General features: G+C 38.4%; 1 protein-coding gene and 1 long non-coding RNA gene across 45 annotated transcripts in view; one reads left to right on the plus strand and one right to left on the minus strand.

Annotated features, from left to right (window-relative positions):
- The window catches only part of LOC138433936 (uncharacterized), a 31,444-nt gene extending 17,170 nt beyond the window's left edge, over window positions 1–14,274 (plus strand). Inside the window, exon 3 of the long non-coding RNA XR_011254530.1 lies at window positions 13,936–14,274. This is a non-coding gene — a long non-coding RNA (uncharacterized lncRNA). The remainder of the gene's footprint in view (window positions 1–13,935) is intronic.
- Window positions 1–26,200, minus strand: part of PKP4 (plakophilin 4) — a 259,980-nt gene that overhangs the window by 48,757 nt on the left and 185,023 nt on the right. For 13 of the 44 annotated variants that reach the window (XM_069577451.1, XM_069577443.1, XM_069577448.1 and 10 more), the window contains 5 exons: window positions 16,220–16,351; window positions 15,919–16,109; window positions 12,710–13,262; window positions 4,137–4,325; window positions 1,809–2,028 (listed from right to left, as the gene is read on the minus strand). In XM_069577451.1, coding sequence (XP_069433552.1) covers window positions 1,809–2,028; window positions 4,137–4,325; window positions 12,710–13,262; window positions 15,919–16,109; window positions 16,220–16,351 — 1,285 coding nt within the window. The remainder of the gene's footprint in view (window positions 1–1,808; window positions 2,029–4,136; window positions 4,326–12,709; window positions 13,263–15,918; window positions 16,110–16,219; window positions 16,352–26,200) is intronic. The other 31 variants (XM_069577458.1, XM_069577453.1, XM_069577445.1 and 28 more) reach the window with 3 other exon arrangements.

Genomic DNA, 26,200 nt, shown 5'->3' on the forward strand with positions numbered 1-26,200 from the left:
CTTTGTTCCTTTTTCCAGATGAATTATTTGTACCATTAATATATTTTGGCTCTAAACTAGATCATTATTAAAAAAATTCATCCCTTATATATAGAAAACATCAATAATTTCTTTAGTCTTACAAGGAAACTGTCAGGCTAACTATGATGTGGCATTAATGACAAAGTAGGTATAGAAGTGAATAAAAATATTAAAGTCGTTATTTTTAAAACTGAAATTGTCATGAGTTTTTACTTCGGTTTGAATATTCAAACTTTAAACTCACTTAGATGCCAGTTTTGACTAGAATAAATGCACCTATTATTATAAGGTAATCATTTATTCATCTTACAAAATACATTATCAGTGAAGTTGCACATAATCAAAGCTAGCCACAATAATTTTATGCATCAGACTATGAAATTATCATACTATGAATAACTGAAGTGTATTACCAGACATGAAATCCTTGTTTATAATGAATCAGTTCAAAACAGAGGTCAAAACTTAAGTCTTCAGGAATGCATACTAAACTCAAAGCTCTAATCACACTTCACTGATTTTCTGGATAGCTATTCTTTTCTCAGCAGGTTCAGCCAAGGGATGGTCTAAACTATCTACAATTCAAAATCCTTTAGAGAATTTCTGTATTATCAGAGTGTCCTACTCTGCTGTTCCGGTGAGGACTTCAAAAAAACAAAATCATGTAAAAAATTTTAATTTCATTATACTGGAGGTGCTATTAGACAAATTAATTTTTTAAAAATCCTTAAAATGACAGAATGGTGGCAAATAGGAATAGCTCAATCAAATGTACATATACACTTTAAAAAATTTTTAGGCAAAGACTGAATAGGTGGAGTGGTTTTAGTGGGGCAGTGGGCTTCCCACTCAGTTCAAAGTATATAAGGTTATTTTGTTTTAATAACCAAAGCTCACTCATGCTTTAAATTCACATTCATTAGAATGAGCTGGTAGGCTGCTAAAAATGAATTGATAATTATAACAATCTTTCAGTGAAATAACTATCTGTGGGTGAAGAGAGAATGAAATCTTGCTAATATATGCCTTAAAATAACACTCAAGCTGCTTAAAATTTAGAAATAATATCACTCTTTCAGAAGTTAAAATTCTCTTATAGTTTCTAAAAATCTTTATTTCCTGAATATTTTAAATGACTTTCATTAAAGACATGAAGCTAGTTTTTCAAAATCAATCAAGTACTAAATGACTCGTGCATATCTTAATAAAACACATTTTCTACAAGACCAAATAAAATTAAAACAAGGAAATAAATATTTTTTGCTTATGCAATATGAGAATTTCTTGTAAACTATTTTCCTCTAAACGGCAAAAAGCTTTTCAAAGGACCTAGTTGATAAAAGCACAACACAGCACTGACCAACGTGATTCAAAATATACATGACACTGGGACTTCCCAATATAAAACAACCTCATGCATTTTCTGAAGCCATCATCTAAAAAATCAGTCAAGGTAAAAGGGTATAAAATTATCGTTTAAAATCTTTTGTGTAATTCAGACTAAGGCTATCTCAGGTAGTTGCCCCGGTAAGGTAGTTTGAAAACCGATGGATGCTGCAGATATTCACATAGACCTGTGCATTCTCTAACTTTATTATTAATGCACCAAAAGAAGGACACTGTCTTTAAAGATTAACCTCAGTGACCCACAGTGCTGGGAAATATTAGAGATGAGAATTTGCTGACACTATAATAGATAGGGCAACTTGGGAAAAAGAGAAAGAATGAAGGAACGGGTTGACTCCTGAGATGTGGTGGGATTCTGGAGACTCTTAACTAGTACTTGCCTGGGGTCTTTCTGAATGCTGTCTATTGACGGGGATCTCGTTGTGCCATCATCAGCCGGTGCTATGTGCTGAAGCCTGTTATAACTGCACTCCTGCACTCGGTACTGTACTGGCCTATAGGGCTCCGCATAGGTAGCTGTTGTGTTCAGAGCATAATTATTTCTTTGGTATGTAAGGGTACTTCGTTGGCTGGACGTCCTTTGCAGATTTCCAACACCTACTAGAAAGTCAACATTTTAAAAAAGATTAGTATGTTCTCCACAAAGAAATACTTTTCAAAGTAAATATGTTTTTAATTTTAAGAAGGGTTTTTAACAATTATATTAACTGCTTACTTTTAGATATTACCAATCTAGTTCATTAGTGGGAAAAAGGAACTGAAGTTTCTAGTATAACACAAATATTATTATCAATTTTATTAGCAGGAAAGAGCAAAAATGAAACTATAAATCTGTTCCCATAGTAAGTCTTACTATATTTAAGATTCAGTAACAAAACTGCAAGTGAAAGAAAGGAAAATGATCTTAGAAATAAATAGGAAAATTTTATAACTTAATTTTAGCAATAGAAAACAAGCAAGATATTTTTTCAAACTTATAGATTATTGAAACCAATCTTTGGACATGTAGTGAATATTGGTTACTTATTTTGATGTTCATTTTATTTATAGATGTGTGATTTTGATAACACTGGAAAAAAAAAAACTTTACAGGAAAGAAGACTGATAAATCAATCAAATTCTTTTAAAGCTACTCCCTAAAATTACTGCCTGATGCTATGTATAAGGTATTACACGTGTATTTAACATTTTTTCCCAAATTATTGCAATAGGTAGGTCTCCAACGACTGTTTATAATCTTCCTGCAATTAACATATTTTAATAACATTATTTATTTCTTAAACCTCACAAAAAATTCTTCAATGTGTAGACCAAAAGAGTGAAATATTTTTTTTTTTAAGAGTGAACTATTTCTCCACTAACATATGTTAAAAATTGTCACATTCTCTTAGAAGAAAAATCCCACAGTGGACCCAACTGTCAGTTTTTGTAATAACAGTCTTTTCCCTCGTGGTGGTCTCTGAGATATGGCTCTTAGAGTTGTGCCTTTAGGGTGTTATCATTGCTATCTAGAATTCATTTATGGGTATGTTAATAAATCTATACTAATTTCTTTTTTTTAAGAAGAGATCTCTTTGAGAATCTATAAATTAGACCTGCAGCACACTCTGGCAGCTCCCGGGGTCACAGGCTCTAGTTTCTGCTCCGTCAGTGACTATGGTGTGGCACACATGAGGCCAGGGGTCCAAGAATGTGATTCACTGGCTTCCTGTGTTTCATTTTTGACTTAAACATTTTTTATTGAAGTATAGTTGATTTATAATGTATTGATTTCTGCTATGCAGCAAAGTGACTCCATTTCATATATATATATACACACATATATAAATGCTTTTTCATATTCTTTTCCATTCTGGTTAATCACAGGGTATTGAATATACCCTGTGCTGCACAGTAAGTCTTTGCTGTTCATCGATTCTACATACGCTAGTTTGCATCTGCTAATCCCAAACTCTCAATCCTTCCCTCACTAGCTCCCTATTTTTATAACTGTCAGCACTGCATTCTGCCCTAGATTGAGTCCATCATAAGGAATATTTATTTCACATCCTATCACTTGAACATTCAGAAAAAATCAACAAAGAGTAATACCAAATATACTTGGGCCACATACGTGCTAAATCAAAGATAAGCCAATAGCTCACATAAGGATTTTCTCTAAAGATGCATTCCAGGCAACAAAAATTACAAAGAAATATTCCCCCAAAGGCTTTTCTTTCTGATATGCTTCGAACTCAAGGAGTCAGATTTATAGCTATTCACACTTATTTGTGAACTAAAGTATAACTGTTTAGACTGAACTACGGTAAAAATATATTATCTATGATGTGAAAGTTGTTCAGTCATGTCTGACTCCTATGAACTGTAGCCCACCAGGCATTACATTCCTCTGTCCATGGAATTTTCCAGGTAAGAATACTGGAGTGGGTAGCCATTCCCTTCTCCAGGAGATCTTTCTGACCCAGGGATCAAACCTACTCCTGTACTGCAGGCAGATTCTTTACCATCTTAGCCACCAGGGAAGCCAACAAATAAATAGGTACTAAATGAACTTCTATTTTCCTGTTTATTGATCTGCTTTTGTAGCTGTTTATCTAACATCCAAATGGACAATGTGAGTTCATTCTAACAGGAAACCCATCTCAACAAAATCCTCTACTCTTGGACCTGTGAAATTAAGAAAGGGACTGAAGAGAGTGGACGCCCACCTGAGCCTGTGCGGTACAGCGCTGTCTGTGATCCCTGGAGCTCCACGGTTCCGTGGTTTGGGCTGCGGTATACTGGGCTGTAATAGGTCCTCCCCTCATATATAGGAGTGATGTGCAAGTCGGGAGACACAGCTGAACGAAGGTCTTGTCCAAGTTGGCTGTGCTGACTAGCATAGGAACTCCGTAAGCCTACAGGCGGGAAAATTACATTAAGAAACTTGGAACGCTGTGGTGAGGTTAAAAAAGTATAACTCCTAATCAATATGACCAAATGCTGAGTCTAAACACCAAACCCAGTGAGTTTTACAGGATACCATATACACTCTAAAAGTAAGACTTTCTCCTGGCAGCAGGATAAAAGCAAATTTTCTAAAATATACATATATATACACATATACACATGCAAAATTATTAAACGGCTTGATATTCTGAAATTCATCCCCCAACTGTAAGTTATTTTATGATGGTAAGAGCACACCATCATGTCCCACATCTCTTTAAATCCCAATGCTTAAGATAATACTTACATAATAGTGCCTACAAATAGGCTGATATTCAAGAACTGTTCTGACCTTTGTCTCAATTTACTCATGCAAATTTTTTACAGAAAAATGAAATTTTATGTTATAGAGTTTAAAAAACCATCAGCAAACTAATAAGATATTTAAAGCATTATTTTTTGTTATTGCAATTAAAAAGAAAAACAACCACAAGACAAAACCAAAACAGGTATTTTTCTAGGAACCCACATACCAGATTCTGGTTTACCTTCTTTCTGGTATAAAGGAAAAGTACAAAGTTAGTGTATTAAGTTACTTCAACCACTCTTTCATTCAAACTGTTTATAATGCAGATTTCAAACCCAAACATTTTAATTTCTTTTAAAAAGTGATGTAGTATTTTCTGTACTATGATGCTCAGAAATTTATGCTTTGTCATCATTAGTAAGCAAAATCTGTCACTTTGTAAGAGTATCAACTAAGGTTATATTCCAAATATGAGGAAGAAAAAGCATAAACATATCTGAAGTCAGTCAGCATATATTTGCTTTTAAAAAGATTGCAAATAATCAACACAGTAACTAGCTACAAAAAGATACAATCATTCACATCCTGTTAGCTCACATAATCATAGCATAACTAAAAACAAATGGGGCTGAATGTGAGTGATAATTATATGTTGCTTAGTGAGGAGTGGCAAGAGAGTTAATACATAAAGCTTCTAAAATGAATGATTATTACCTATCCCAGAGAGCAATGTGACATGGGAAGAAATTAAATGAGCAAATGTGGGTTTTGGCCACTGGCTATCCACTTGCTGAAATAAAGATCACAAGTTTATATAATCTGGTAATTGGGAGATTATTCAGTCAAATCTTCCCATTTCAAAATTGAGGAAACAGAGCCGAAAAGGAAATGCAGTTCATCCTCTTCAGAGAGCTTTCTAGGAGGGCTGAGTGGAAGCTCTCTCTGTAACCTGTCACTGCACACTCAACATTGGACAAAACTACTTCTCAAGGATCAATGAGACACAGTGTGAGAAATCCTGAACTGGAGAGAGCCCTCCACAAACATAAGGTTAAAGAGGGAGGTTGGTTCACCAGGGGCTCATGGAAGCCCATGTAACTCTAAGAATGATATTATGATTGCTATCGTAAAGTTCTCATTTGAGGAGTTCAGCTTTGTATTTACTGGCAGATTTCTCATTCTTAGAGAGTATAAACTCCATTTCTTTATAGAGCCCATGAGAATCCTGAACAAAAGTCCCGGCACTGTTTGTTAACTGTGACGTAAACTGGGCAGCAAAATGTACCTAGTCCTTGCAAATCTTATCAGTACGAGGTGCTATTTTCATATTCAGTAGAACACTTAATTTACTGTGAGACTGAAGATCACAAACACTTGGGCCAAGGCAAGTTGAGCCCTGGATGCTCCTAAAGCCCGCCAAGTCCCGTTGGCCCACTCCCACTGTGGTGTGAAATGAGACCAAAGCATTCTGTTCCATTCAAAATGTGACAGGCTCACTGTGCAAGCATCTGGCTGGAGTTTTCAATGGAATTTAACTTTCGTTGCCATTTACTATGACTTCATAAGAAAGGACCCAAATGAGCTTGTTAACACTTAGAACTATAGAAAATATCCAGTGAACATTCCCTGCTACAGGATTCCTAGTGAGATGAAATTACTGTATGTGACAGATTGTAACAGGGAATAAAGAACTTAAGAATTACAGCGAGACAGCAATTTTTTGATATTAGAAATCTTTGTAATATTATGGTTAATATTTTTAATTACCTACTCATGCATTAAAACAAAAATACACAGTCTTAAAGATTAACATTTAAAAAGTTACAAAATTATATAGCCCCAATAGATTAAGTTCAAACCTATCACATGGACCACAGCCTTGACTAACTCAATGAAACCATGAGCCATGCCGTGTTGGGCCAGCCAAGATGGATGCATTATGATGGAGAGTTCTGACAAAATGTGGTTCACTGGAGAAGGGACTGGCAAACCACTTCAGTTTTCTTGCCTTGAGAACCCCATGAACAGTATGAAAAGGCAAAAAGATAAGACCCTGGAAAATGAACTCCCCAGGCTGGTAGGTGCCCAATATGCTGCTGCACAAGAGTGGAGAAATAACTTCAGAAAGAATGAAGAGATGGAGCCAAAGTGAAAACAACGCCCAGCTGTGGATGTGACTGGTGATGGAAGTAAAGTCCGATGCTGTAAAGAGCAATATTGCATATGAACCTGGAATGTTCATTATGGTCCATGAATCAAGGTAAATTGGAAGTGGTCAAACAGGAGATGGCAAGAGTGAACATCGATATTTTAGGAATCAGTGAATTAAAATGGAATGGAATGGGCGAATTTAACTCAGATGACCATTATATCTACTACTATGGGCAGGAATCCCTTAGAAGGAATGGAGTAGCCCTCAGAGTGAACAAAGGGGTCCAAAATGCAGTTCTAGGGTGCAATCTCAAAAACAACAAAATGATCTCTGTTCATTTCCAAGCTAAACGATTCAATATCACATTCAATCCAGGTCTACACCCCAACCAGTAATGCTGAAGAAGCTGAAGTTGAACGTTTTATGAAGACCTATGAGACCTTCTACAACTAACATCCAAAAAAGATGTCCTTTTCATTACAGGAGACTGGAATGCAAAAGTAGGAAGTCAAGAGATACTTGGGAGTAACAGGAAAATTTGGCCTTGGAGTACAAAATGAAGCAGGGCAAAAGCTAAGAGAATTTTGCCAAGAGAATGCACTGGTCATAGCAAACACCCTCTTCCAACAACACAAGAGAAGACTCTACACATGGCCATCACCAGATGGTCAATACCGAAATCAGACTGATTATATTCTTTGCAACCAAAGATGGAGAAGCTCTATACAGTCAGAAAAAAGACCAGGAGCTGACTGTGGCTCCAATCATGAACTCCTTATTGAAAAATTTTGACTTAAATTGAAGAAAGTAGGGAAAACCATTAGACCATTCAAGTATGACCTAAATCAAATCCCTTATGATTATACAGTGGAAGTGACAAACAGATGCAAGGGATTATATCTGACAGACAAGGGTGCCTGAAGAACTAAGGATGGAAGTTCGTGACATTGTACAGGAGGCAGGGATCAAGACCATCCCAGAGAAAAAGAAATGCAAAAAGGCAAAATGGTTATCTGAGGAGGCCTTACAAATAGCTGAAGAGAAGCTAAAGGCAAAGAAGAAAAGAAAAGATACACCCATTTGAATGCAGAGTTCCAAAGAAGAGCAAGGAGATGTAAGAAAACGTTCCTCAGTGACCAATGCAAAGAAATAGAGGAAAACAATAGAATGGGTAAGACTAGAGATCTCTTCAAGAAAATGAGAGATACCAAGGGAACATTTCATGCAAAGATGGGCACAATAAAGGACAGAAGTGGTATGGACCTAACAGAAGCAGAAGATATTAAGAAGAGGTGGCAAGAATACACAGAAGAACTATACAAAAAAAGATCTTCATGACCCAGATAACCATGATGGTGTGATCACTCACCTAGAGCCAGACATCCTGGAATGAGAAGTCAACTGGGCCTTAGGAAGCATCACCACGAACAAAGTTAGTGGAGATGATGGAATTCCAGTTGAGCTATTTCAAACCCTAAAAGATGATGCTGTGAAAGTGCTGCACTCAGTATGTCAGCAAATTTGGAAAACTCAGCAGCAGCCACAGGACTGGAAAAGGTCAGTTTTCATTCCAATCACAAAGAAAGGCAATGCCAAAGAATGTTCAAACTACCACACAATTGTACTCATCTTGCACGCTAGCAAAGTAATGCTCAAAATTCTCCAAGCCAGGCTTCAATAGTACATGAACTGTGAACTTCCTGATGTTTTTAAAGAGCTGGATTTAAAGAGGCAGAAGAACTAAATATCAAATTGCCAACATCTGCTGGATCATTGAAAAAGCAAGAGAGTTCCAGAAAAACATCTACTTCTGCTTTACTGATTATGCCAAAGCCTTTGCGTGGATGACAATGAACTGTGGAAAATTCTCTAAGAGATGGGAATACCAGACCACCTTACCTGATTCCTGAGAAATCTTATGCAGGTCAAGAAGCAACAGTTAGTACTAGGCATGGAACAACAGACTGGTTCCAAATCGGGAAAGGAGTACGTCAAGGCTGTATATTGTCACCCTGCTTATTTAACTTATATGCAGGGTACATCATGAGAAATGCTGGGCTGGATGAAGCACAAGGTGGAATCAAGATTGCTGGGAGAAATATCAATAACCTCAGATATGCAGATGGAGAAGGCAATGGCAACCCACTTCAGTACTTTTGCCTGGAAAATCCCATGGACAGAGGATCCTGGTAGGCTGCAGTTCAAGGGGTCATGAAGAGTCGGACATGACTGAGTGACTTCACTTTCACTTTTCACTTTCATGCATTGAAGAAAATGGCAACCCACTCCAGTGTTCTTGCCTGGAGAATCCCAGGGATGGCGGAACCTGGTGGGCTGTGGTCTGTGCGGTCACAGAGTTGGACACAACTAAAACGACTTAGCAGCAGCAGCAGATATGCAGATGACACCACCCTTATGGCAGAAAGTGAAGAAGAACTAAAGAGTCTGTTGATGAAAGGGAAAGAGGAGAGTGAAAAAGGCTTAAAACTCAACATTCAGCAAACTAAGATCATGGCATCTGGTGCCATCACTTCATGGCACATAGATGGGGAAACAATGTAAACAGTGAGAGACTATTTTTCTGTGCTCCAAAATCACTGCAGATGGTAACTGCGGCCATGAAATTTAAAGATGCTAGCTTTTCAGAAGAAAAAGTTATGACCAACCTAGACAGCATATTAAAAAGCAGAGACATTACTTTGCCACCAAATGTCCACAGAGTCAAAGCTATGGTTTTTCCAGTAGTCATGTATGGATGTGAGAGTTGGTCCATAAAGAAAGCTGAGCGCTGAAGAACTGATGCTTTTGGAAGACTCTTGAGAGTCTCTTGGGCTGCAAGGAGATCCAACCAGTCCATTCTAAAGGAAATCAGTACTGAATATTCATTGGAACAACTAATGCTGAAGCTGAAACTCCAATACTTTGGCCAACCGATGTGAAGAGCTGACTCATTTGAAAAGACCTTGATGGATGCTGGGAAAGATTGAAAGCAGGAGAAGAAGAGGACGACAGAGGCCGAGATGGTTGGGTGCCATCACCGAGTCAATGGCTATCAGTTTGAGCAAGCTCTGGGAGTTGGTGATGGACAGGGAAGTCTGGCGTGCTGCAGTCCATGGGTTCACAAAGAGTCAGACATGACTGAGTGACTGAACTGAACTGATTAAGTAAGGTGATTTTGTAGAAAGGCTACTATAATTTAGTATCTTTTAAAGCAGAAGAAAATTTGCTGCAATTCCACAAATACAAATCAAGTTTACCTACCTCAATGATACATTCCTTGTGATTTAACACCTCTATACTTAAGTCAGTGAAAACAAACATAAATTCATCTTTCAAATGTGAATTCTTTTTATTCTCAAAACTTAATATGCTATGGTTATATTATAATGAATGTGTTGGGGCAGACACATTTTTCTGTTATAGGACATAATTTATACACATCATTTAAATTGTGATCACCAAATATTCAAGTGTCTGAATCTATTACAAAATATTGCTTTAGGCTTTTCAATTAGCAGGTTGTTAAGTCTTTGAACTCAAGAACCATAGTAAATATGACATCATTTTCTGGAATAAAAAAAAAGACAGGAATTTACAAGTTAGAATCTACATTCAGAATAACTGGGCAGGTGGACAGATGATGGGAACCAAAGCTTCCTTAGAATAGTTTTAAGAAACCCTTTGCTTCTTTTGAACACTGTGGTATTCAGGGGAATAAAAAATCCATAGTAGGCTATAATTTTTTTTCCCCTGAAACATAAAGTTTAACTTCACCTGCAATGTGAAGAGAAGCAGGTTTCTTAAACCACAAGAGTCCAGCCCTCAGGGTTAAACATGGAGACGGTCCTTTCTGTGCCCACTTTCTTTCCTGGTTTTCTCTGAGCTCTCCTGCAAACATAGGTTTCAGCTACTGTTCATAAATAGGGAGGGGTGTGGGTAGGGGGAACAGGAATCCTCAGAACTATTTCTCTCTTCAGGCTTCCTTTGGAGGAGGCGTGTCATCGATGATTCCTACCTCACTCGGCTGCACGCTTTCCAGAGCTGTGCCAGAAAATATCTAAGCCAGTGTACCCTTCTGATGGCCGAATGAAAAAGAGCTAGTTTCTCCATTAGCAATTTCCTTGAGCTCAAAATCAAGTTCAATATTTTTCTTTGTGCAAGATCATGCAGTTAGAAAACCTCAAAAGGGCTTTATTTTTCCCAGAAGCCATAAGGAAAAGATATTAATTTTATCATACAAAATAAATATTAAAAACTTCTGTAAGTAAGAAATAACAAAAAACAGTCAAAAGACAAATTATGAAATGAAAAATAATTGAGAAGCATATTTCAAGGGGTCAATTTATTTCAAGTATAAAAAAGCATTTACAAATTAAAAAAAAACATACAAAGGACCTGAACTTGCAGTTTGCAGTAAAGCAATAAAATGGCTGATAAACATCAAATCATCAACCTCAGTCATTACTCAACACAGGCCACTGAAAACAATGAGGTACAGACTGGCAAAGATGAAACATCTTGCCAATATGCAGTGCTAGTGAAGGTGTAGGGAACAGGCACTCAAGCTACTAGTGGAAATAAAAATCTGTAAAAGTTTAGTGGGGGCAATTTGATAGTATTTCATTAAGAAAACACAAACACATATTTTGATCCAGCAGTCCTACTTCAAGAAATGGATCTCACAGTTATCTTAGTAAGCTATGTGCAAATATGCAGGAAGAGTAATATATATTGTATGATTGTCTCTAAGAGCTAAAAATGAGGATATCTAAATGTCCGTTAATAGAGAAGTGATTAAACAAATTATAATATGTCTATAAAATAAGGTCCTAGGCATCCCTTGAGAGAATGAGGTAGAACCCTCAGATACATTAAAAAAGAAAGAAGGTATAGGAGATATACATAATAGAGCTCCAACAGCATAAAAAATACAGTGTGTCCACATCTATACGTAATGTATATACTTATATATGTAATCAAACAGTCTGGAAGACACATAAACTTGGGAGTGGGATTGGGTGAGGGTAAGAGGGGGCTGAGACTTTCATTTCACAATTTTTATTTTCCTGCACAGTTTTAACTTTTTTTTTTACTAGCTAAAGATGAATATAATTTTAATCAAAAGTCTGTACATCCTGTAGAAAACCCACGATGAGAAAACTCTGAAAGAAACAGCTGTACTATCAGTGATCTGGTCGGTGTCTTTCTGACTTAATCCAAGTGGCATTTGAAGGCAATTCATAAGAACTTTGTGCATTTCCCATTGGGGTGCTAAAAATCAAAGCAGTAGGTGAGGAAATCCACATTCTAGTCTACACTAGCAAGGCATTTCTTTAAAAAAATATTATATTTGAATAGACATTCTGATACCATCTTTTAACATAATTTAGGGTTTCGAGTATAGGTAGGGCTGCTGCTGCTGAGTCGCTTCAGTTGTGTCTGACTCTGTGCGACCCCATGGATGGCAGCCCACCAGGCTCCCCCGTCCCTGGGATTCTCTAGGCAAGAACACTGGAGTGGGTTGCCATTTCCTTCTCCAATGGGTAGGCCTAGCTAGTGAAAAATATTTCACTATGAACAACCGCAATCAATAGTTTAGAATTCTAGCCAGTTCTTCTAATATGCAAAAAGTACCTACCTTTTATATCCTAGTTTTCTGAGGGATGAGGGAAATGTTTTCATTGCAAAAGAGGTCTGGTGATATAAATGTGTATAACTTGATGCATTAAAAAGTATAAAGCCTGAGAGAAAAGTCAGCCTGCAGTCTGCGGTACACTACGGTACAAATTTTGAGATAAAAATATAAAGTTTTTCCACGTTATATGCTCTGTTTTAGCAATGGTTGCATGGAACACTTTCCCACTGGGCTTGTATAGGTGTCAGCTTGTACTCACCTGTCAGGCTGTCTGGCCTAGGTGGAACCATCCTCTCGTAAATTTCATACTGCTGCTGTCCGAATTGTTCCATGTCGTGAACAGTCCTTTGCAGTGAAGGTCCCAGATGCTGTGGTACGGCAGTCATCCCTGAGCGTTTGGGGGACGATGACCCCACCTGGCCTTGGGATGGGGAAGCTACTCGAGTCTGTGCATCCGTCAGCGTCAGTGGGGACCCCACTCTGGTGGTGGTTTGGTACTGAGGGGTTGGTCCGTTGGGATTGGAGGTCTGCCGGGAGGTGACCGACCCAATCCGACGTACGGCTGATGGGGAGGCAGGTCTCTGTGCAGAGTATGGAGAAGCTGCCCGCTGAGCAGGTAATGTGGTGGAGGAGTATGCACTGGGGTTCAGTGGCCGGGAGTCAGTCACAGAGGGGGAGCCAAATCCACTACCCAGAGAAGTTCTCAGTGACCCCCTTGAAGGAGACACGCCTGTGCTGATAACATAAGAAGGAGACTGTGCTCTAGATGGAACTGAACTAACTCTTCTCATGGCCCGATTGGCCACTGATGGCTGATGGAAGGGGGAGAAAAGAGAATGGTTTATCCAGGGTTGTGTATCCATGGTCATTACAGAAAAGCTTGCACACAGCTAACTACAGAAGGTGAACTCACTATTTCAGGCGTTTCCTTTCCTTTTGAGCTGTAGAGCTGAATCTTAATTTTTCCTTATTCTGTTTTTCTTGTTCTACTTTTTTTTGGTTTTTGGTGATTTAATCTCCACCTTTCCCTTTCAGAATACTAAAACCAACCAGTAAGGAGAGATTCAAAGACATTTAATATTCCTTTTACTTTTGTCTTTATTTGATGTTACCCTCTGCCCATGCACTTTTCACAACACATAGTATGTTGTATCTCAAGTGTGACAGGTCACTGGAATAGTGTACTTACTTTGTACCCTGTAAATCTAAGTTTGGCTAATGTAACCCATTTGTGTAAAACAAAACATTTTCAATACGTTAAGTTAGAGCAGTATCTATAATTGTCTTTGTATCTGTCTTTATGAGTTGACCTCATTTACAAAAGGAAGGTAAGTGGAATAAGTGAACATTTGGATAGGGTCTGGGGTCCAAAGGTCTCCTCTGTGAGCACTGTACAAGTGCTCTAGCCAAATCTGTCTTTTCTTTTAGCTTCAATGTGGCTGCTAGTGATTTCAGCCATTTCTTTCTATCTCCTTTGATTTATAGGCTCTTGTCTTAAGCTGGTGGATTGAAAGACATACGAATAATCAGCCCTCAAATCTGTTGCAGCAGGAGGGATGCTCAAAATCTCCACTGGGTTCTGGCCAGCTGTGAAAGAAGGAACATTTCTGCCATGGCCAGTCCTATGAGTCCACAGACTCTTGCAAATATTGCATCTCAGATCCCTGTCTTCATGCAGGATGACAATAAAAAGGAATAGTGGCTGGACTGGGGTGTTGGGTTACAAGCTCAGAACTGAGCTTTCTGTATTTCCTTAGTGATGACTAGAGTTCACTTGTCATCAACCTCCTGTTACTTTTAATTGGGGCAATAAAGGAAGAAACAGGGATGACTCAAGGACTTTGTATATTCTTAGATGCTATAAGAGGAGATATGCTCTGTCTCCATGTATCACAAGCAACTGGTTGCCTGAAACACGGGTCTGAGACCACTCAGGTGCTCAAACTCAAGAATTCTGTGAAGGCAATAGCCATGGAAAGGAGGAGGTCTGGGGAGGGAAGGGGACTGTAAATAAACAATAAGGCAAGAAAGAGGTGGTTTAAAAATTAGTAGGCGGTTGGAAAATTAAAATCTGTGCTTGGGGTTTATTAATAGTACTAAAGGTAATTTTAAAAGTCCCACATATAAGTTGTTTACTATCAAAAAAGGATGACACTTGGCTCAGATGTCTACAATCTGTGTTTCCCAGAATACATGCAAATTTAAACACCCCCTTGCAACTTCCAGGAACAAAATCAACTTACCTAAGTTAAAAAAAAAAAATTAAAAAGTCAACATGACCACCTTAGGGGCAAAATAGAAAATCTTTGTAATTATTATTCAGAAGTGTGACTTTAGACCTGCCGACATAGAGACTGACCTAAGCAGGTGAACATCTATAAACATTGAGTGTAAAGCTTGTCAAACCATTCCCTCAGTGCATCCCGAACAGCAGAGGAGTAAATGTATTATCTGAGGAATGGGGAGTGGGTGTTGCAGCTAGAAGCAGTTTGCTATGGGCACAAGACTTCCTGTCCTAGCTTAAAAATTCATGCACCATATTTGTGTTTGTCTTAATACAGAAATGTTTCTTAATACTTAAAAGTTTCCCTTAAATTGTTGAGCTAAAGTTGTATTGTATTTCTCCTTTGGCACTGGAGAAATTGGCCCACTGCTGTGTGTACCTTCAGGGCTTCCTGTATTGCATTAAGAGATTAGTGTTAGACTAACTTCTTTGATCATCGTGCCATTTTTCAGCTCCAGAGAAATCACTGGGGCACTTGGCCAGAAAGTCATCCTTACTGGTTACTGCCGCTTGGGACTCCTATAACTTCTACTAATTTTGGCATATGCTGGAAGACTGCATGAATAAAGTGGCAATGAGTGAGGAGCTAAGGAGTTTTCATAAATACATATGCGCTATTATTATTAATATCAAATAAGAAAATCCTAACTTAACAGAATGGTTATGCTTCTATACACTAGATTTCTATAGGCAGCAATATCTATATTCTAGCAAAGATACGTGTTTTCAGAGAAAAATTCCAATGATGAGGCAAAACCTTTGGTTAGAATGGACCAGTCCCATTTTATACAAGCGTGGGAACTGTGCTCTGCCCCTCTAGGACTCCTCACAGCACATTTCAGCTCTGGTATTCTGAGGAACTCACAACGAGACTAGAATAAACCACCCAGTTCTCTCACACTCTCCCTGGACTGCTTTCCTGATGCCAAACTTATGCTTTCAGAAAAACTACTCTCCTGTATCAAGAATTTATCAGATTTAAGTAGTAGGAACTAATACATTTTTAGTTTTCAAGTTTAAAATTTCATTAGCATCATGGTGTAAAATGATTTTGGTGCATCATCCATTCTAGAACTTCAAAACTGTACACATTGGTTTACTTTTAATAAAGAACACTTAAATTAATAACACATAATCAATTAGGAGTGCATTTCTTTACAAAGTTCTTGATGTGTTTGGCTTACCTGAACCAGTGTTTGCCCTTCAGCTCTTGAATTCCTCACCAGGTGGTTATTAGTTGATCCTACGAATGAATGCTGTGGTCTATTATCTGCCTTACTCAAGTTCTGGCTGTTGTGGAAACTCCCTGCTTCCTGGTATCCACTGTCGGAATAAGAATTCATTTGTGTTGAACTTCTTGAGTTACCCAAAGATCCTGCAGGAATGAAATCAGCAGGAAATGCCTTTATTTTACACTTCTGAGGCTCATTTTCAAAATGGAAGCATTAAAAGCAAATCTAATACTTAAAAGATAATACAACAGACCCTCACTTTCATGGAGAGACGTCTGTTCTGGTGAGTAGAGGGTCCCTGGTTCTGGCTCTGTCCTGATGAAATAGTTGTTGGGATGGACAGCGTCAGAAACTCTAGGTTTGTTTACACCAGTATTTGGCACATCTGTAAGAAGAGAAGTTTAATCAGCTAAAATGAATGACATTATATAAAAAGTTGCTAAAAAAAAAAGGTTCAGGTATTTGTCAGCAATGTCAGATAATCTTAATACAATACTATCAACTCAAGACTTCATACAAGTTAATATGACTATTTTCACCTTAAACCACAGTCATTTTGACTCTTTTCTATAGAAAAGTATTGCATATACTGTTTGTTACTATGTTTTGCTAAATTTCATGAGTGTTTTTCATCCTGATTACCAGCCGCAAATTAACTCACATGCTGCAGTTAATTAAAATCTGAAAACTGACCTTGTTCTCCCTTGGAAAACTCACATCCTGGGTGACTTCCTCCAAGAGGATCAACAAACTGAGTGAGAATGATGTAATTTAAACAAAAGATCTTCCATATGTCAAACTTTTGAAATGAAAACTTGCATGATGTCCACATTATTGAGCTTGGTGATGAAACTCTGGAAGGCAGGGCTAGCTTTTTATGTCATATTTCATATGGACTAAAATAAAAAAAACTTTGCACAGTTTTCAGAACTGTCAACAGTGGAAATTTTAATTTCTTATCCATTTGCTTCTTTTATGCTTTTAGTCTTTTTCCAAATGAATACAGACAAATTTAACCTCATTACTGTTTTCTCTAGTCAATTCTCTTTTGCCTATTATCTTGTTTTATTTTCAACTATATCACTTTGCCATCTTGAACTTAAAAAACAAAACTATTTATCTTCTTCTTCCCAATTCCAACTTCCTTTTTATGTTATAAATTTAGGTGGTGTAGATTAAATTGCATTTTATTCAACTCCATTTGAATATGTTCTTGTTTGTCTAGTATCTTTAAAATATATTTGCCCAAATTCTGATGATAAGTCTTTCTCAAAATTAACCCTCATGTTGCTAACAAACATTTTTTTCAGAATGCTGCTTCACTCTCACTTTATAAATTGAATCTGTATCATATTCTGAGTTTAACACATAGTCCTCAGGAGGACTGAAATTTGTCTTTGAAAGAAAAGCTTTAACAAATGTAGACAGCATATTAAAAAGCAGAGACATTACTTTGCCAACAAAGATCCATATAGTCAAAGCTATGGTTTCTCAAGTAGTCATGAATGGATGTGAGAGCTGGACTATAAGGAAAGCTGAATGCCTAAGAATTGATGTTTTTGAATTGCGGTGCTGGAGGAGACTCTTGAGAGTCTGTTGGGCTGCAAGGAGATCAAACCAGTCCATCTTAAAGGAAATCAGTCCTGAATATTCATTGGAAGGACTGATGCTGAAGCTCCAGTACTCTGACCGCCTGATGTGAAGAGGTGCCTCACTGTAAAAGACCCTGGTGCTGGTAAAGATTGAAGGCAGGAGGAGAAAGGGATGACAGAGGATGAGATAGTTGAATGGCATCACTGAGTTGTGGACATGAGTTTTAGCAAGCTCTGGGAGTTGGTGACGGACAAGGAAGCCTGGCGTGCTGCAGTCCATGGGGTTGCAAAGAGTAGGACACGACGAAAGTGAACTGAAGAATGCGGCTGAGAAAAGACACAGAGTATGTGTGTGTGTGCGTGCACATGTGATTGTGTTACTGTCTAAAGTTAAGGACCTTAGGAGAAGTTTCCTAGAGGATGTAGTATCTAAGTAGTATCCACTTACCAGAGGAGGTCAGCTTGTCTTTTCTTTATAGCACTTACTATCATCTCTCCCCACTAGAATAGAAGCTCACAGTGGGCAGAGACTTGCTGAGTTGCTTACTGTTGTACCTCAGTGCCTAGGACAGGTGTATAGCACTCAGCAGGTGCTCAGTAAGTGCTTACTGAGCAAACAAATTCCCAGAAAGAATAGCAGCTTCTCTTTACTGAGTACTGATTCACACCTGGCATTGTGCTATAGCTTGTGTTCAACAAGGTTTATCTATGTAAAGCAAGGGCTTCCCTGGTGGCTCAGATGGTAAAGAATCTGCCTGCAATGTGGGAGACCTGGGTTTGCTCCCTGGGTTGGGAAGATCCCCTAGCGAAGAGAATGGCTACCCACTCTAGCATTCTGGCCTGGAGAATTCCATGGACAGAGAAGCCAGGTAGGCTACAGTCCATGGAGTCACAGAGAGTCAGACAGGACTGAGCACCTTTCACTCACTCCTGTGAAGCAAAGTATAACTTTTAGACATTGCTGATCAAGCTAGTTTGAAAAGCAAAAACAGCGTTTATAGGCAAACTGGAGATCCTACATTCTAATCCTTTAACTTGATGTCAGATTCAATCCAAGGTTTTGTTTCCTAGCCCCCAGGAAGATTTGCTGACATTCTTAATAACAGGTTTTTGATGAATGTGTCTCCAAATTTATTATTTGACAGTACACTTCTAGGTAGCAGAGCTCTGTGACAGTTCTGAATTCTTAAGTTTGAAATTTCAATATAGATTTCAGATTGCATGTGGTTCCCCCAGTACATACGGAAACATGCTCGCTCTATCAGGCTAATAAAACGGGAGAGTTATCTGCTTGAATTCGCAAGTCTTCTGTTTTTCCACAGTTCTAAACATTCTTACACCACAGTTTGTGAAGGAGTTTTATGAGGAACAAGTAAAATACATAGTTTGCTGGGTTACAAGAGCTTTACAGGGAATAGGATGACTGAGAGAAGCTAAATAAGAGATGACCTGAAGTCAGGGCTGTGCAGCAGCAATCCACCTTTACTCCATCCAGGAAAGGAACACAGGAAAACCACACATGAAATGGCAACAAACTACAGATACGGAGGAATCACAGGGGTAGCTTCAAGACTTCACATACGGGGAAATGTGCCATTTTAAGCAAGAAAAAGGTGTCTAGATATTTTCTAGCTTTGACTTTAGTATAAGTATAAGCAGGTTTTATATAAAATCTGCAATACCAAAACATCAAAGTTTTTGGCTTGGAAACACTAGGTGGCACGCAGTGTCAGAATGTGAAAAATTATCACCATGGAAACCAAAACCATTAGAGTTCTGTGTATGTCTCTCTCTTTTTAACCATTAGGGGATATTATTTAAATAAGAAAAGAGTAGGAGACTCCCTAAAAATCTATATTTCAGCAATTTGGTCTCTTTATCCTATGGAACATTTTATTGCAAACCAGGAGACAAGCAATTGTGCTTCTTTCCTAAAAGAAGATATTTAAAATAAATAATCTTAGAGGGATGGAGATAGAGGAGTAGGAAGATCCTGAGCTCAGTTCCTCCTGTGGATATACAAAAAGGCACCTACATTTAGAACAACCATGTCTGAGGATGATCTGAAGGCTAGCAAAACAGATTTTCTATAACTGAGGATACGAAGAAAAGACCACACTGAGATGGGCAGGAGGGGCAGAGATGTGGTCTAGTCAGAACACAGAGCCTCAGTGCAGCCACCCCCGGTGGGAGAGGTACTGCAACTGTGGAGGACCCCTGAGGAGCGAGGGACCCAGGTCAGGCTTCCCAGCCCAGGGCACCTGCACCAGGAAGATGAGCCCCCAGAATGCCTGGCTTTAAAAACCAGTGAAACTTAAGTCTGGGAGAGCCAGAGAGCTGTGGGAAACCAAGAATCTGCCCATAAAGAGCTCACACACAAACTCATTTTCTCCAAGTCTCAGGGCAGAAGCAACAGCTTGAAAAACACTGACGATATAAGAGAAGGAGATTCACTGACTAATCTGGGGACATTTGCCAGAGGGCAGGGGTCTGGTGGAACTGTCTCTGGGAATGAAAACACTGACGGATGTCATTTTTTTTTTTCCCCTGGGTGACCTGTTGCCAACAGGTGTCATTTCTGATACTCTGTTTTTCTACCTAACAAGCACTGAGAACCTTGCCCAGGTGTTCCTGAGGACCAGCCCTGATCAATCCACCTGGCCCCACTGGCCCCTTTAAAGCGTTTCTCACTCTGCCCCCCCAGTGGGTGACCCGAGCCAGCACCAGCACACCTCCAATGTGGCTCCCACTCCAGGGAACCAGCCCAGCATACCAGTGTGTCTGCAACAGCTCCAGCTGGGACCTACAGCCAGTGTGGGCGGACCAGCCCAACCCACACATCAGCGTGCCTGCAGCAAGTGAGGAAAAACCTCTCCGCTAGCTGAACCAACGAGTCACCAATCTACCGGAGTGCCCATAGCAATCATGGGCCAACCACACGAAGTAAAGGCAGCCCACATAGAGGGTGTTCCTGGAGAGCCTGGCTGTTGTGACTAGAAGGGATTGAGCCATTGGACCTCGGAGGACACTTTCTATATGAGACCACCCTATTTCTCTAGGAGAAATAGTAGATATACCTAATGCACAGTAACAAATACAAGAGAGTTAGATAAAACAAGGAGACAAAGGAATAGCTTCTAAATGAAAAAAAAAAAAAGACAAAATCTCAGAAAAAAGCTAAACAAGATGGAGATAAACAACTTACTAAAGAATTCAAAATAATGGTCAAACATGCTCACCAAACTAGGATGAAGAATGGATAAATTCAGTGAGAACTTCAAAAAAGAGAGAGAAATATAAAAAAAGAACCCACCAGAAATGAAGAATAAAATGACTGATGTTAAAAACACACTAGAGAAAATCAGATTAGAGGATGAAGAAGAACATTATCAATGATCTGCAAGACAGGATGGTGAAAAATCACTCAAAAAGAGAGTAAAACGAAAGAAAAATTTAAAAATGTAGAAAGTTTAAGGAACCTATGCAACAACATTAAGCCTATACTAACATTCACATTACATGGAGGCTGTAGAAGAAGAGAGACAGAAAAGACCAGAAAAGCCATCTGAAGAAATAATGATTGGAAGTTCCCTAACCTGCAGAAGGAAACAAATATCCAGGTGCAGGGAGCACTAAGTCCCAAATAAGATGAACGCAAAGAGATCCATACTGAGACATACCATGATTACACGGCAAAGATAAAGAAAGAAAAACAAAAAAAATCACATACAAAGGTTAATATGCCATAAGGCTATTAGCGGATTTTCAGCAGAAAGTTTACAGGCCAGAAAGGAGTGGCATGATACAGTTAAAATACTAAAAGGAAAAACTCACAAACAAGAATATACTACCTGGCAAGATTATCATTCAGAATCGAGAGATAAAGGGTTTCCCAAATGAGCCAAAGATAAAGAACTTCATGATCACCAAACTGGTTTTTTAAAAAAGTGTTGAAAGGACTTTTTTAAATGGAAAAGAAAATGCTGTAACTAGAAACAAAAACATAATGCAAGAAAAACTGCATTCGTAAAGGAAAACATATAGTAAAAGTAGTAGATCAATCAACTAAAAAGTCAGTATGAAGGTTAAAGGCCAAAAGTAGTAAAATCATCTATATCTAAAATAATGAGTTAAGTAAAACACAAAATAAAAATATGACCTCAGAAACAAAGTATTCAGGGAGAGGAGTAAAAAATGTAGTGCCTTTTAGAATATGCACAAACTGATGTGACCATCAACTTTGTAATAGACTGCTATATTCACAGGTTGTTATATATAAAGCTCATGGTAACCACAAACCAAAAACCCATAACACATACACAAAAAACAAAGAAAAAGAAACATAAACATTACACTAAAGAAAGCCATCGAATCACAAGTGAGAATGAGAAGAAGGAAGGAACAGAGAACTACGAAAAGCAACCAGAAAACAATCAACACAATGGATATAAGTACATGCCTATTGATTGTCACTTTTAATGGAAACAGACAAGAACAAAAGACACAGGGTGGCAGAATGGATAAAAAGGCAAGATCCATATATATGCTGCCTATAAGAGACATGCTTCAGATCCAACAACACTCAAGTGAAGGGATGAAAAAGATAATCCACGCAAACAGCAACGAAAAGGAAGCCAGGGTAGAAAAATAAACTTTAAAATACAAACTGTAACAAGAGAGAAAGAAGGGCATTACATAATGATAAAGGGGTCAATCCAACAAGAGGATATAACACTTGTTAACATCTGTGCACTCAACACAGGAGGACCTAATACATAAAGGGAGATACTGACAGCAATATAGTAATAAGTGACTTTAACACCACACTTACTTCAATGGACAGATGAACCAGACAGAAAACCAATAAGGGAACGTGACTTTAAATAATACATTAGATCAGACAGACCTAATATATATATATATACAGACCATTCCAGCACCCTAAAATGGCAGAATACACATTCTTTTCTAAGGCACACAGAACATTCTCCAGAACGGATCATGTTAGGCTGCAAAAAAGTCTCAATAAATCTAAGAAGACTGAAATCACATCAAGCATGTTTTTTTGACCACATGAAACTAGAAATCTAGTGAAAACACAAATACCTAAAGGCCAAACAACATGCAACTAAAAAACCAATGGGTCAAAGAAGAAGTCAAAGAAGAAACTAAAAAATACTTCTGAAACAAAACAAAGTGGAAACAAAATACTCCAAACTCTACAGGACTAGGCAAAATCAGTTCCAAGAGGGAACATTCTCAAATAAATAATCTACCCTTATACCTAAAGGAACTGGAAAAAGAACAAAGCCTAGAAGTAAGCAGAAGGAAGGAAATAATAAAGATGGGAGCAGAAATATTTAGAAAAAGCAATAGAAAAGATCAATGAAACTAAGAGCCGGTTCTTTGAAAAGACAAACGAAATTGATAAACTTTTGGCTAGACTCATCAAGAAAAACAGAGAGAGGACTCAAATAAAATTAGAAATGAAATAGAAGTTACAACTGACATCATAGAAATTCAGAGGATTTTAACAGATTACTACAAACAATTAAATGCCAACAAATCAGACAAACGGGTGGCCAAAATTGCTCAGTTGGGAGAATGTTAGCCTGAAGATCTAAAGGCCCCTGGCTCAGTCCTAGTTTTTGGCAACTATTTCTGACCATTTGGGCTTCCCTGGTGGCTTAGATGGTAGAGTCTGCCTGCAATGTGGGAGACCTGGGTTTGATTCCTGGGGTGGGAAGTTCCCCTGGAGAAGGAAATGGCAACCCACTCCAGTATTCTTGCCTGGGAAATTCCATGGATGGAAGAGCCTGGCAGGTTACAGTCCATGGGGTTGCAAAGAGTCAGACATGACTGGCAGGCTACAGTCCATAAATCAGACAAGCTAGAAGATGTGGATAAACTTCCAGAAACACTAAATCTTCCAGGACTGAATCAGGAAGAAAAAAAATATGAACAGAATAATCACTAGTAATGAAATTAAATCAGTAATCAAAAACTCCCAACAAACAAAAGCCCAGGCCCAGACTGGCTTCACAGGTGAATTCTATCAAATACTTAAAAGAAAAGTTAAGAACGATTCTTCTTAAACTACTCCAAAACCTTTATGGTTATATGGTCAATTAATTTACTACAAAGGAGCCAAGAATATGCAGTAGGGGAAAGGCAGTCACTTCAATAAATGCTGTTAGAAAAACTGAACAATTACATGCAAAAGAATAAAACTGGGTCACTTTTTTTTTTAATAGCACATACAAAAATAAAGTCAAAATGGATTACAGACTTAAATATAAGACCTGAAACCATGAAGCCCTAAAAGAAGACATAGGCAGTACACTCTTTGACAACAGTCTTATTAATATTTTTTTGGATCAACCTTCCCAGGCAAAGACAACAAAAGCAAAAGTAAAAAAGACTATATCAAACTTAAAAGTTTTCATACATCAACAAAATAAAAAAGGAGCCTACTGAATGGGAAAAAATATCTCCAAATGATATATCTGTTCAGTTCAGTTCAGTCGCTCAGTCGTGTCCGACTCTCTGCGACCCATGAATCGCAGCACGCCAGGCCTCCCTGTCCATCACCATCTCCTGGAGTTCACTCAGACTCACATCCATCGAGTCCGTGATGCCATCCAGCCATCTCATCCTCGGTCGTCCCCTTCTCCTCCTGCCTCCAATCCCTCCCAGCATCAGAGTCTTTTCCAATGAGTCAACTCTTTGCATGAGGTGGCCGAAGTACTGGAGTTTCAGCTTTAGCATCATTCCTTCCAAAGAAATCCCAGGGCTGATCTCCTTCAGAATGGATTGGTTGGATCTCCTTGCAGTCCAAGGGACTCTTGAGAGTCTTCTCCAACACCACAGTTCAAAAGAATCAATTCTTCGGCTCTCAGCCTTCTTCACAGTCCAACTCTCACATCCATACATGACCACAGGCAAAACCATAGCCTTGACTAGACGGACCTTAGTCGGCAAAGTAATGTCTCTGCTTTTGAATATACTATCTAGGTTGGTCATAACTTTTCTTCCAAGGAGTAAGAGTCTTTAAATTTCATGGCTGCAATCACCATCTGCAGTGATTTTGGAGCCCAAAAAAATAAAGTCTGACACTGTTTCCACTGTTTCCCCATCTATTTCCCATGAAGTGATGGGACCAGATGCCACGATCTTAGATTTCTGAATGTTGAGCTTTAAGCCAACTTTTTCGCTCTCCTCTTTCACTTTCATCAAGAGGCTTTTTAGCTCCTCTTCACTTTCTGCCATAAGGGTGGTGTCATCCGCATATCTGAGGTTATTGATATTTCTCCCAGCAATCTTGATTCCAGCTTGTGTTTCTTCCAGTCCTGCGTTTCTCATGATGTACTCTGCATAGGAGTTAAATAAGCAGGGTGACAGTATATAGCCTTGACGTACTCCTTTTCCTATTTGGAACCAGTCTGTTGTTCCATGTCCGGTTCTAACCGTTGCTTCCTGACCTGCACACAGATTTCTCAAGAGGCAGTTTAGGTAGTCTGGTATTCCCATCTCTTTCACAATTTTCCACAGTTTCTTGTGATCCACACAGTCAAAGGCTTTGGCATAGTCAATAAAGCAGAACTACATGTTTTTCTGGAACTCTCTTGCTTTTTCCATGATCCAGCGGATGTTGGCAATTTGATCTCTGGTTCCTCTGCCTCTTCTAAAACCAGCTTGAACATCAGGAAGTTCACGGTTCACGTATTGCTGAAGCCTGGCTTGGAGAATTTTGAGCATTACTTTACTAGCATGTGAGATGAGTGCAATTGTGCGGTAGTTTGAGCATTCTTTTGCATTGCCTTTCTTTGGAATTGGTATCTGTTAGAGGGTCAATATTCAAAATATATAAAGAACTCATACAAATGGACACCAAAAATCCCCAATAATTCAATTTAAAAATGGGCAGAGGATCTGAATAAACATTTTTATAAGGAAGATATACAGATGATCAATAGACACGTGGAAAGATCCTCAACTTCACTAATCATACGGAAATATAAATCAAAACTACAATGAGATATCATCTCATATCCTCAGAATAGTTATTATCAAAAAGACAAAAATCAGGTGTTAACAATGATGTGGAAAAAAGGGAATCTTCATGTACTGTTAGTGGGATTGTAAATTGGTACAGCCACGATGGAGGCTTCCCAAAATAGTAAAAACAGAACTACCATATGATCCAGCAATTCCACTTCTGGATATTTACCTGAAGACAATGAAAACATTAATTTGAAAAGATACATACACTTGTATTTTCACTGCACCGTTATTTATAATAGCCAAGATATGCAAACAGCTTAAGTGTCCACCAATGGATAAATGACTAAAGATATGTATACCATTGTGTATTGCCCATCCATTAAAAATGCAATTTTGTCATTTGCCACAACATGGATAGAGTATCATGCTAAGTGAAATAAGTTATAGAACAACAAATACCATATGATTTTACTTATATCTGGAATCTAAAATACAAAACAAAAATGGACTCACAGATACAGAGAAAAAACTAGTTGTCAAATGGTGAGGGCTTAGGGGTAGTTGGCAAAACCTGTGAAAGGGCTTAAAAGGTATAAACTTTCAGTTAAAAAATAGATAAGTCATGAGGATGTAATGTA

The sequence above is a fragment of the Ovis canadensis genome, chromosome 2 (assembly GCF_042477335.2).
Source record: "Ovis canadensis isolate MfBH-ARS-UI-01 breed Bighorn chromosome 2, ARS-UI_OviCan_v2, whole genome shotgun sequence".
NCBI lineage: Eukaryota > Metazoa > Chordata > Mammalia > Artiodactyla > Bovidae > Ovis > Ovis canadensis.